Source organism: Triturus cristatus, chromosome 4_1, assembly GCF_964204655.1.
Source record: "Triturus cristatus chromosome 4_1, aTriCri1.1, whole genome shotgun sequence".
Lineage (NCBI taxonomy): Eukaryota > Metazoa > Chordata > Amphibia > Caudata > Salamandridae > Triturus > Triturus cristatus.
The window spans coordinates 956,095,309-956,109,031 of NC_140585.1; the positions used below are offsets into that span (position 1 = coordinate 956,095,309).

General features: G+C 43.3%; 1 protein-coding gene across 3 annotated transcripts in view; it reads left to right on the forward strand.

Moving 5' to 3' along the window:
- The window catches only part of CDK17 (cyclin dependent kinase 17), a 497,468-nt gene that overhangs the window by 435,507 nt on the left and 48,238 nt on the right, over positions 1-13,723 (forward strand). For all 3 annotated transcript variants that reach the window (XM_085653837.1, XM_085653835.1, XM_085653836.1), the window contains 2 exons: positions 3,550-3,673; positions 13,203-13,323. In XM_085653837.1, coding sequence (XP_085509963.1) covers positions 3,550-3,673; positions 13,203-13,323 — 245 coding nt within the window. The remainder of the gene's footprint in view (positions 1-3,549; positions 3,674-13,202; positions 13,324-13,723) is intronic.

The window sequence follows — 13,723 nt, forward strand, 5'->3', positions numbered from 1 at the left end:
CCCCAGGGGACAGAAAGCACCCTAAAATCAGGGATTTTTGGGGGGGCAATTTTAATTAGGGTGGGGGCTGCCCAAAACCGGCATGCCAATGCCCTGCCAAAATTACAGCCTTTCTGGCAGAAAGCCCACTAGAAACCAGGGATTTTTCTTTTGTATTCATGTAGGGGTGGGCACTGCCCAAAATGGGCATGACAATACCCCCACCCCACCCCCAGAGAAATTCCAGTCTTTCTGCCTCCCCCCCCCCCCCCCCCCCCCCCAGAGGAAGATGGGGGCAGTGGCCCCTGATCTGCCCCCGGTGGGATTCTGGGTAACAGAACCTGGTGAGAACCACACAAGTCACCCCATCCTGGATTACCCTGGGTGTCTACTTTTAAAAAATGTATATGTTTGCTAGGTTTCCCTAGGTGCCGGCAGAGCTAGGGTGCAAAATCTATAGCTAGGCACTTTGCAAAAAAAGGGTCAATTTTCACTGTAAAAATAAAGTGTGTCCACGTTGCGTTTTGAACCGTTTCCTGTCGCAGGAACTAGGCCTACCCACACAAGTGAGGTACCATTTTTATCGGGAGACTTAGGGTGACACAGAATTGTAGAGCAACTGTTATTACCTATTGACTTTCGATGCATTTCTGCCTTCCAAATGAAAGACAATGTGTAAAAAAGAAGTCATTTGGAAAAATGACCCATAAGTCTCATGCTAGTATGGATAATCACAATTTCGGAAAATTGCAAATATCTACTGTTTCTAAACTCTATATTTTGTTCCAATTTCAGAAATACATGGATGTCATTCATACTGATTTTTCCAAGTATATATTTTCCCAAATTAATTGCTATATACCTGGAACATAATGAACAAGCATTGAAAATGCAATAGGTCTCGCCTTTGATTAAGTTAAAGCCATTTGCTTTGCTAATGGTATTGTATAGCAAAGCAAATGGCTTTAACTTAATGAAAGGCGAGACCTATTGCATTTTTAATGCTTGTTTTCCCTTGGGGAGAACTTCCGGAACACCCCTTGATAGAGATATTCAAATATCTGAAGAATATAAATAAAGATTTAAACACATGCATTGTTCAAATGAGTGATGTCAGCAGGAGGGATCATGGGAGCTTGCTGTGCAAACTTTCCGTTCTGCTGCGAGCTGCATTTGTGTAGCAAAAGATTCACTAATCCTTCACAGCGGAGTGGGGCTGTGAGCAGTGACGTACCCCCACCCCCATGCTATGAATGGGGCAGTAATGGTGCACTAAAGTCAATGACGGGACAGTGACCTGCCTTCGACAGCAGACGTTCCTCTCAGCATCTGAATTTGCAGTGTGTCGGCACTGAGATCCCTGTCCCTTAAAGAAACAGAGCAGATAATGCCCCTTATAGTAAGCAGCCACAACAAAGAATTACACATTATGAATGGGAGGTGGGAGGCAGCATAAATCAGTCGGTAGGACACCTGTCAGCTCCTTCCAAGTCGGTAGAGGCAGAGAGAGAGCGAGCTCCGCAGTTACCCCTTGCCTTCACAGTGTGAATCCATGCCATGCTTTGTTGCAGTGGGTGTGATTGCAAAACATTGTGCACAACCATGTGTATTGCCACTTACCCGCCAGGACTAATTGCAGCATTTTTTTTTGTTTGCACTTTAATTTAATATGGCGCGAACTTGTCCCGGAGGTATTGGAATGCTTTAGATGAGCACCAGTTACGTTACACAAGGACACGTTCATTTTTGGCACGCACGCGGAGATTAAACGATTTGCCCAAAATCACAGCATGTTAAGAGCGACGCTGAGATTCAAGCCTGGTTCCCCAACTGCAAAGTCGGCAGCTCTGGCCATTGCGCCACATGCTTGGCTTGTTTTTTTCTGCCCTTTACTATGTGCCATGAATGCTCCCAGGTTCTCTTACAAAATGGACTGCAGCTGTGCGTACTTTTTCATCTAGCTTAGACAGTAAAAGCCGCTATGGATTGCTTTGTATAAACCCCACGCATTGTGCCTTGAGATTTCTGCTGCCATGCTGCGTTCTGCGAAGAGAAGCTGCCCTTTTCGAGTAAAGTAAACAAGTCTGTAAGCGCTCGCCAGGCAGCCGCGGTTGACTTCGACTTTTTGCTTTTTCTGCCGTCTCACTTGGACGGCCTGCTTTCCTTCTGATCTTTATGGGGCCATGTGTTTGGCCCCATAAAGATAAGAAAACTTTTACTTCAGAAGGAAAGCAGGCGAGTCCGTCCAAGTGGGACGGCAGAAAAAGCCGAGCGAATACGTCACCAACAGCTCTGTCCCAATGGCTGGCCGCCGTTTAGCATAAACGGTGACGCCGGCCAATGGGAAAGAGGGGCGGGGCTTAAAGCACTTTACTGAAAAATCCCTAAAACTTTAAATCTCGCCAGCGAGACTGCCCATGTGCGCAGCCTACGCTAGCGAGACCTAAAAACCATTGTAAGACGCTGCTCATTTATTGGCTCTGGGTTCTTTGGGTTCTTCGTGAACCTACAAGTCCTATATACACAACCAGAAAGGTCTAGTGGATTTAACAGTATATTGCTTTCAAACAGCTATCACAATTAGAAGAAGTTACAGGTGAAAACGTTGGCACAAATGGCTGTTTTTTTCAACTAATTTTCAATTTTTTCTATATTTAACTGTTCGTTTCTATGAAGAATCCTTGAAGGATCTACACAAATGACCCCTTGCTGAATTCAGAATGTTGTCTACTTTTCCAAAATGTATAGCTCTCCAAGATCCATTATTGCTTTCATACCCATTTCTACCATTAACTGGAAGGAGGTTGAAAGCACAAAAAATATCAAAAATAGGCCATGCCCCAGAAAAATGCCAGAACGGAGTAAAGAATTTTGGTTTTCTGACAAAGGTCTGCTTGTCTCGGAAAGCTTGGAAAATTGTGATTTCAGCCCCACAACCCCTTTGTTGATACCATTTGCAGGGAAAAAAACAGATGCTTTCACCTGTAGCCCTTTCCCCCCCCCCCCAAAAAAAATTTGCTGTATTTTGGCGAATTTCTGGTTCCCCTCCAGGGGAATCCACAAACCCTGGGTACCTTTAGAATCCCCATGATGTTGGAAAAAAAGGATGCAAATTTGGCGTGGATACCTTATGTGGTCAAAACGTTACAGGGGCCTAAGTGCGAACTACCCCAAATTGCCAAAAAAAGGCTTAGCACAGGGGGGAAAAGGCCTAGCAGCGAAGGGGTTAATATGTATCAGTTTTACAGGTTGTTTGACCAAAACCAGGGATACAAGGGTTTACATTTGTTCAATAATGTAAAACACATTGAAGAGGCCTCAAGAGCTGTTCCCCTGTGCAAATTCGTTATACCATACAGTCTGGGAGTTTCACTGTACCTTAGAAATGAAGAGGTATTTTACATTTGTGCTGTAGTAATAAACATGTGAATGTGGGTTATTTTTGGGGTTAGCATCATAAATTGGTTTGTTGATGCCTTTGTTGTAATATAATTTATGGGCCTTATACGTTTTGCTTTGTTTTAGTTTATAGTTGAGAATTTAGTCTGTTTACTTTGTTTCATTTCACAGATCTTCTTGTATCAGATTTTACGTGGCTTGGCCTATTGTCATAAAAGGAAAGTGCTTCATCGAGACCTTAAGCCACAAAACCTGCTCATCAATGAGAAAGGAGAATTAAAATTAGCAGATTTTGGTATGTTGTTATGCACTGTTTACATGTGTCTGAAAATTGTTGAAGAAACTGAATTCCAGACATCAACTGTAGGGGTACAAGGAGCACCCCTTTGCAGGATGTAGCTTGTGTGCATGTTTTTCATCTTGAGTCTTAAATATGTATATGGGTGTGTATAAAACAATAAAAATCAAGTTGGTAATGTTGTATTTACAATGATAATTCCACAAACTTTAACACCATAAGTTATTACCTTGCTTTAAATATTAAGTACAGAGTGTATAAAGCAGTCACCTACTCTGCACGTGCCTTATCAGGTTACAGTCAGTGCAAGTCTACGCTATGCCACTAAGTAACTTTTAGTTACGTGCTGAAGTTACACACTGTAAGACAGCAAGACTTACCTGCCACAGTGTCTTTATGATGACAAATGAACAACACTTGCACTGGTGTGCTATTCACAGATAGTAAAACTGTGAAGGGGGAATTTATATATTGGTCTATCATCCTCCTCTAAAACTAAATATCAACAGGGCCCAAAATAACTCCTTCCTCCTTTTACATTGTGTACTAAGATATTCCACCACATGAGATCCTCTGTTGAATCACGTTTAGCATCCTCACTATAATTTCTTTAAGTTTGGTTGCCTGAGACATCTGTCATGCTATCCCTTTATTGATGTAATCAATTATACAAAATTCCCAGCGCCCTCCAGACTTTTTCAGTTTCCTGAGTTCACCATGTTATGTGTATTTCTATAGCACACTAATCACTCATGAGGGTATCCTGGCGCCTATGGCGGGCAACTGTCGTCTGGCGAGATTAGACAAAGAGTCAGATCTTCAGCTTCTTTCAGAACTCAAGAAGCAATGAGAAGGCTATCATATGGTGGGGAAAGTTGTTCCATGCTTTATGGGGAAGGTATGGAAAGGTGCGGCCTCTGGCTGTGGTTTTACGTATACGGGCTAAGCCTGCCAGTGAGAGTCCAGCTGAGTGGAGTTGCCTGGGGGATGTGTAGAAGTTTATGCAGCTGTTGAGGTATGTTGAGCTGGTGTTGTGCAGTGCTTTGAATGCGTGTGTGAGCAGTTTGAATTATGTGTGTTTGTGGATTGGGAGCCAGTGCAGTTCTCTTAGTTGGGAGGTGATTTGGGTGTGATGAGGTAGGTTGAGAAAGAGTCTTGCCAAAGTGTTTTGGATGGTCTGTAGCCAGTTCAGGAGTTTCTTTGTGACTTCTGCATAGAATGTGTAGCTCTAATCTAGTCTGCTGGTGATCAGGGCTTATGTGACCGTTTTTCTGTTGTTCTCAGGATGCAATTTGAAGATTTTTCTAAGGATGTGGCATCAGATGCAGGCCACTTTGTTTACTTCGGTTGTCATGTTGTGCTTGTTGTCCAGGTGATACTGAGATTTCTTTTGTGGGTGGTGGGGGATGGTGAGGATCCAAGGTTAGTAGAGCCCCAGGAAGTGTCCCAGGCAGGGGTTTTCTCTCCGAAGGTCACCACTTCAATTTTGTCCTTATTCAGTTTGAGGCAGTTGTTTTTCATCCATGTGGCTACTGTGGTCATGCAGGTTGTGAAATTGTTTTTCGTAGTGGGGTCTGACTGGGAGAGTATCAGTTGGATGTCGTTTGCATAGGACAGTATGTTGCTATTGTAGGATCTGGTGGGCGAAGTCATGTATATGTTGAATAGCATAGAGCTATGGGATGATTCTTGGTGGGCTCCACATATGAGGTTATTTGCCTTTGATGCGTAGGGTGGCAAGTTGACTCTTTGTGTTCTTCCTGTGAGGAGGGAGCAAATCCAGTTGAGGGCTGGTCCTTGTAAGCCTGGCTCATGCAGTCTCCTAAACAAGGTCACGAGGGAGACAGTGTTGAAAACCTCGGAGAGATCAAGTAGTATAAGGGCTGCTGTGTCTCCACAGTGTATGATCACCCCGATGTCGTCAGTTGCTGCGATGAGGGCAGATTGGTGCTGTGGTTTGCTTTGAAACCTGATTATGTGTTGTGCAGGAACTAGTGTGGGTTGAGATAGTGAGAGGTTTGCTTGTTTCTGGCTTTTTTTCCATCACCTTTGCTGGGTATAGTAGGAGGGAGATTGGGCGGTAGTTTGCTAGCTGCATGGGGTCTGCCAGGGGTATACCATCATGGTCTTAGGATGCTACATTTATATATCGCAGTGTTTGGGGATTGCCTTTCCTGTCCAGGCAACAGATTCTAAACTTATTTGAGTCCCACATTGGCAACTTTGTACAGTGCTTTTTCTATATGTCAGATGATGTTAAAACATATAGGGCCTTATTACGATGTTGGGCGGATACAATGTTGTGGAAACAGGACTGACCGACCTCCGGTCGGCGGTCCGGACTGCCTGATTACAATGCGATCGAACACTGTTTGGTCGCATTCACCCATTCCTCTAGGGGAGCTCATGTTACGACTGTAAATGTTCCGTGACACAAGCTCCTAAAGAGGAATGGGAGTCGGTGTTCATCCCTGCACCCCATGGCAGGCACCTCAAGGTGCCTGCCACAAGGTGCAGAGATCAACAAGAGGGGACCATCGGTCGATCGGAACGATGTTGGCCCGTCGTAATAGGCCCCATAGTGTAATATGTTTGGGGCTATTATATGTCTTACCAATGAGGGCATATAAAATACTTATTATGAGCTTGGGGCTGGTGAGAAGTTTCTGTCATACATATATCACTCCCTGGAGTCATCTGGATCCACTGAAATAGAATCTGTTAGAGTCACTCACTCCTTGTGTTAAACAGGAGTGGCAGGTAGCCTTTGAAAGTGCTGTAGTGAGCAAAGTGTCCCACCTCTTCTAAAAAAACTAATTTAGACAACCCTTCCCTCCAAAAACACAAAGTAAAACAACCCCTCCCTTCAAAATCCTAAATAAAAACAACCCCTCCCTCCAAAACCCCAAAATTAAACATAAACTAATTACATGGATTACACATTTAATATTTAAAAAATAAAAGTAAATTGTACTTACCCACGGGCTGCGACTCGTCTTCAACTGTGTTCTTCTGCAGTCTGTGGCTGGAAGAGATCCCTTAGCCAATCCAAATGCTGCTCTCATGCTGTTAACCAGCATGAGAGTATCGCCAGGATTTGCTGGAGCGGGTTGCACAAAATCTTCTTTATGCCCTGGAGGCCTATGCTTGCTCTTCACCCAGCTGTCTAAGGCAGCGGAGTAGAGAGCTGCAAAGTGCGCGTGTCACGTTGGCCGGCGTAAGACAGCCATCCAAATTGAATTGCGTTCTTTGCAGTGTCTGGCCAGCTCTCCATGCTGCCAATCGGCAGCATTGAACACGCCCCCATTTCTCCTGGCTCAGCGGCAGGCTGGTGGCTGCTGTGTGCCGCGCTAAGTGTTCAAAATAAAATGGCAATGAAATCATTCCATTGGCATTCTATTTCCAACCTTTTAACGTAGCTCGCAGCGGGCCAGTGGTTGACGCTCCCCCACCCTTACGAATAAACCACCGCTGGTAGTGGACTGATGCTGAAAAAGAAGTGAGAACTTGTAACCACTGTAAGTACAAACAGCATGAGGGTTAGCGTGGGAGGAGAGTGTCAACCAAGCAGGAGATAATTCTTTGTTCGATGGTGCCCTGACAGAATGGATCATGCATATTTTGAGTGCACATTCAATCATGCGGATACCATTAGAGAGAATCAGTCTGCTAAAGTACAGCATTAGAGCAGCATTAGTGCTGCTAAGTTGCCCTTCTTACAGTCCCAGGGATCCTGATCTCAGCCCATGTCTATTAGTGCTGCATTCTGTCGATATCTGAGGGACAGACAGACATACTATCTGGTCTGTCCTCTTGGGAGCTTTGTGACCGCTGACACACTAGTTGGCCCAGCTCATCTGCATCACATTATGTGGGAATTTCCACAGGGTAGACAGTCTGAAGTGTAGGGGAGGGAGTTCCTATGCACTGAACAGTGTACTTGTTTACAGATTCCCACAACGTATTTGACTTGGCCAAGAGGACAGCTGAGATTGTAGAATATAAAGTTAGGTCTCTGACTTGCTGGTAAAGTTGGGGTATCTTCAGGGCTTTGTGAAAACAGAGTGTTCTGAATAATGATCTTTCTTTACTCAGGAACAAATGCTTGGCCTTCAGAACCAGGGTGATGATGTTTGAGTGCTGCAGATGAAAGCTAATAAAATCTTCTTGCTGTTTGACTCTCTTCTTTGCTCTTACACAAGAGCCACATGTGCTCCAAGTGGGACTGTAGACCTACGATGGAATTACCACAGCCACTGAATGCAATTTAAATGCCTTCCTTTTATTTTCCAAAGTTGTGATAGCATTAACTAGCCCTCTGGACGGTGTTCCCAAATGTGGTCCCTCTTCTGCAAATCCCCACTTAACTCCTTTCAACTGGATTCCTGGTTGCCATCAGGCAGGATGTGGTCCTCAGAATAAAAAGGAAGAGGGATACTTTATTAATGACTGCCTTCTTTCCTCTGATTATTCCCACCGGGTGCTACCTTTCTCCTCTGTGCTCAATTCAGTGTATAACTTCTCTCCTCATAAGTGCCTTTTCCCCCTCCCTGAGGCTGCTGTTGGTGCCCTCCGTTCCACTGCCACCAAACCATTAATCCAATGAAACTGGCCAATTTCCTGAAGCCCGACCTACCTCCTGGGTCGTGGCATCTGGGACCACAGCGCCTCTCTCCTCACAGTTGCCTGGTCTAGTTGGGTTGTGGTCCTGCTATGAGTTCCCAGACTCCACAGTCTTCCTCTAGTGGCTCTGCAAGCTCCCTGGGTGCTTCTTTTGCTGGTTCCAGTGGCTTCTCCACACTGTTCATTGTCTCCACACTTGGCTCCTCTCCTTTCTCCTTATGTTCTCTCCCGGACGCCATTTGACCCGCTTCCCTGATGATGTCATCCCCCCAGACTTGAACACACAACTCCTTGTCTTCTGGTTCGGGTACAGCAGCCCTGTTGGAGTGCTTGCTTCCTCGAGCCTTTTTGCTGCAGAGACATTACCACTGCTCAGAACATGGCGTCTCTGATGTTGGATCATTAGTTCATGAATTGCGTACAGCAGGCATATGAGGCATAGTAGATTTAATGCATTTTCTTTTAGCAGCAAAGAGGAGACAACAATATCAACCTGTGCTTAGTTACTGCACACAGTCTGAGAAGGCAAATGAGGAGGTTCCAATAATGTGGTTGTATGCCAGATAGTCTTTTTAGAAATGTTGGCACTTTTAAATATTATAGTCTAAATAATGTTTACAAAAATGTAATCCCATAATATATCCAATGTCGATTTTCCATTATTAACGTTAAGGAGGGATTTTTTTTTAAAAATGTATATTTTATTTAAAAAGTTAAGAGGCACAATCAATTTATCGTAATACACGTTACATTTGAATGATATGGTCCATTTATATTTATACAATGTTAGCAAGCTTATGTATACATCACAAAAACCATTCCGCTCGAACTTTGATTTATACAGCATTACCATCAACACATTGGTCATATCTAAGTATTCACTTTCTCGAGGTATGGATGGCAGTTCGCAAATATCTCCTCTATAGGTATTCTATCATCCCCATTTTATAATCCATTTTTTGGGGCACCCCCTATGCACATACACCGTCTTCTATGCCACTATTACAGTGTCCATATCTCTACACCATTCTGCTAAGGTAGGGTGGATGCCCCACCCCAGTGACTGGCACTATTTCTCTTGGCTATCATGATACCCAAAGTAGCCCAGGTCTGTAATATTGAATTTAAATATGTTGCATCCCAGTTATTAAGTAGACAGCATTTGGGCTCCATGGGGACGAGGTTACCACTCACCCTCGTGATCAGGGACATGACTGACTCCCAGTACGACACCATAACGGGGCACGCCCAGGTAGTATGGAAGAATGTGCCAACCTCCCCACATTGTCACAAACAGAGTGGGTTGTCGACTTTACCAATTTTACAGAGGGTAGTTCTAGTGTATTCAATTCTGTGAAGAATTTTGAGTTGCACTAGACGTAGTTTGGATGTGATTGCTACCTCTCTGGGGGACGCGAGCGCCTCTTGCCAGTCTGTGTCCTCCAAATCACCTAAACCTGCCTGCCATTTGTCTTTAAGCTTCTCCATTGGGTCTGACATGTTATTAACAATTTTTTATATGTTAAGGAGATTGCACTTTTGTCCAAATAGTCCGTCACTAATCTGTCCTCCAGTGGGGACGCTTCAGGCAGGGTGGTGTCCGGGGGGAGTGCTGCTTCGAGAGCGTGTTTAATCTGTTGGTAATGAAAGTATTCAGTTGACACCAATTCGTATCTCATCTGTAGTTGCTTAAAAGTAATCATTTTTCTCTGAACCCAGAGGTCACCCACCTTTGATATCATGCCATCCTTACTTTTTTGCACTATTTTCCAGAGTGTATGGTTCGTCGGGCCCATCATGGGATGGTTCTTGTTATAAAGTGCGCGATATAACCCCGCCGCTCCTAGCTGTAGCCTATCAAGGGCATAGGCTGGGTCTGTGTAGGGGACGTGAATCCATTGGTTCACCACTATTAGTTTGGCGGCCCAATAGTAATATTGTATGTTAGGGAGTGATATGCCCCCATCATACCAGGAGAAGGAGGGATATTTTTGTAAACAATATTTAAAAAAAAAAAACATTTATGTTGGACAATATTCTAACTACGATATTCTGGTACCCACATCCAGTGATGTTGGCTGTTTGAATGGAAGAGGAGAGGGACTCTCGCGGACCAAGATCAAAATCCCCATTGATGACAGCATTGAAGCAGGGTCAATTTGAATTAATCTGTTGTTGCATATATTCTGTTTGGACACAGAACTGTGTCTGGGACCACAGGACGTCAGAGTGTTTGGACTAAGTCACCAAATCATATCAGTACCTCTGGGCACAAACCAGACTAGCTCACTGTGCCTTACCTTCCCTCCTAACCTTTCCAGAGTAACAGGTAAACTGGCATCCTAAAACACAACTCTTTAGTCCCGAGGAGTACCGTGGAAAGAGTTTGTCACCTTTTTTTTTCTCACTCATGTTTTCTTATAAAAAGAAAGACACAAGGAAAGTTTACAATATTTATTGAAACTATTTTGCTCTATTATGAAGCAAGTGTACTGTGAGTCGAAAACATATACAACTGAGCAGAGTAATCAGCTTTAAGAGCAAGCTGTATACAATGAAGAGCCCTACCATGGTAAATGATATATCTGTCTAAGCCTATCCTCACTACGTGAGCACAGTGCTATATCAATGATCTCTGGGATTAAAATCAGAACCCATTCTTGGTATTCCTTGTTAGGTGGTTTGCATCTCAGGTTGTGCAAGTAAAGTGCCCCCATTCCAAGAACTTTCCCCTCTGCTAGAATCCTCCTCTCTGTTTTGCAAAGGGCACTTTTCGGTTTATATGATAAGAAGTGCTGTGTTGGAAAACAGCAGCTTCTCTTCGTGTTGTGTCTAAGTGGTTGGAGATGTTGCTTTACCTAGCACAGAGAAACATGGCACAGTGTTGTTAGACCTTGTACAAAATGTTCAGACTGAATCTCAGAAAAAGAACTGAATAACAATAACAACATGTGCAGCCTATTTCGAAAATAATATTGTGGCACAAAAATAAATATGTTATGTGTAGCTGTGCAAAGCAAATATGGCCTTCAACATGTAGTGATGTTGAAAAAAGGGAGAACCACAGAAGGCCCAATGTGAAATCATAACACTGTTGCTGAGCATATGATCAGCAGACCGCTACCTAATGCTTATCACCAAATCTCTAATATAGTGTTAGGTGTTCCTGGGTATCATTGTGTGAATGTGGTAACCATTTTTGTAGGTGGGCCACTTTGAACATGTAGATGTGGAAGAATATAAAAATAGTGGTGATTCTTGGGTGACTCAACAGGTACTGGTAGTTGAGGATTTTAACATGGGGTGTACTCCTTTTCTCTAAAGACATGAATTATGAGTGAGTTGTTTCCTCAATTCTGGAAGCCATAACCAAGACCGTAGCATATTATGGTCTGTGGCATTGAATGCTCAAGCTAGGTCCATTAGTAGTAGTTCTCAAGCCTGACCTTGATCCAGATAGGTCAGTCCTGCTTCTGTAATATTCAGAAGGGATATTTCAGTACCATCACAAGGACAAAAGACATACTTAATGTCACTCAGGATATCATTTTCCAGATGTGTAAGGAGAGTAGGGCCCTAAAGGCAGCTTTCCTGATGTTTGTCAACCCTCTTAGTATCTTGTGTTAGACAAGATCTCTTACATCAACCGTTTTTTTTTCAGAAAGAAGTGAGAATGACATAGAGCATTTTGTGGCCGTGCTTAAGTTTTTGAGCAGTCTTGATTGCGTTTTGTGATGAAAAGGCCAATGATTTGGGGACCACTGAATAGTAGATATCTGTTCAGATCAGGTACTTGGCTAGAAGCAAATAGAAACAAAGATGCTTTAAAATATTTTAAATATATTTTATTGAGCATAGAATATTAACATGCACACAAATAAAACATTCACTGAAAAAGACTCTAAGTTGTGTGTTGTGAGAAATTGGCTCTCTAGTTAGCAGAGGTTTGCACCCTGTCCAAGGAGGGACCACAATCCTAGCCATGGAAAGTCAAATACACAACCAAAATTAACCTATGCTCACCCTCTGGTAGCTTGGCACAGAGCAGTCAGGCTGAACTGGAGAGGAAATTTGTAAAGTACTTGTGCAACACGTTAATTACAGTAACACAGTGGAAAAAACCATAAAAAGGCTCCCCATCAGTTTTGCAAAAATAAAGAATATTTTTATGAGTAAAACAAGACCAAAACGATAAAAATCCAATAAGTAGAACTTGAGGTATTCATTTCTAAAGAATCTGGCCACAATGGAGGGCAGACCGGCTACGACCCACGGCCAGGACCCACGCAGGTCCAGCTGAAAAAGTACCTTGAATGGAGCAAGCATCGGCGTCGCACACTCATTGCGTCCATTCTGATCCATGCAGGTCAGGTAAATGCGTTGTCGTCAAATTCCTTTCGGTTGAGGCGATGCATTGTTGGCAAGCCTCACAGTTGGGTCCTGCCTCGTTGTTAAGCCCCCACAGTTGGCAGGGTCCTGCAGCTGAAGCGGGGCATCTCACAACAAATGTGTGCAATGCAGTGTTCTGCTTTACCCCTTTCTATTAAAATTTGTATTACAAGTTGTCTATATGTGTGCAAATTTGAAACTAAGCTAAAAAGTGAGAACTTTGTGAACGATACCTTAGTTTTGTTTGTTTCCCTAATTGAACTGCAAGCTACCATTTTCAATTTAGATTGCCTTGTCAACAACTGAAGCTGTATTGCAGTATGTGATGCCTGAGTAAGTAAAATCTTTTGTTACTTTAAACTGTGTATAACTGTGATAGGTTATGGCTAATCTTCAGGTAGATCTGCACTGTTCATCCTAACATGCTTAAGAATTAAGACAAGAATGCAGATGTCATCAGGAACCATCACTTCTATTTCTGAAACTGATTATCAATATGTTTTCTCCAATCAAGGTTTGGCTAGAGCGAAGTCAGTTCCCACAAAAACCTACTCAAATGAAGTTGTCACGTTATGGTACAGGCCGCCAGATGTTCTACTTGGATCTTCAGAGTATTCCACACAAATCGACATGTGGTAAGTGGGTTTAAGCGACAATCTGTGTTCATGTTTTACCGCGGATTGAAGCTCAGTTGCGATGTATTCTTTCTAAAGGGCTGACATTAGAGTAAACAGACTACTTTAGGTCATCCATAAAAGTACCCTAACCCCAATTTTATCAACAACATTCACAAAGAAGAATTACAGCACTAGAATGTTGAGAGCTCCACTAAAGCCATTGGAGTAGCTCAGAGCCAATAATGGCTTGTATATGCCTTTCAACATTCAAATGTTTGTCTTTCTGTTCCTCCCTGTTTAATGTAGAACATTCTATCCTTAGTGGGTGGAATGTTCTGAAAACCCTGTATCCTTTCTTTCTTGGGCTATATTGTTAAAAAGCCTTTACCTTCGTTTTAGGCCCATGCCAGTGTTTTGG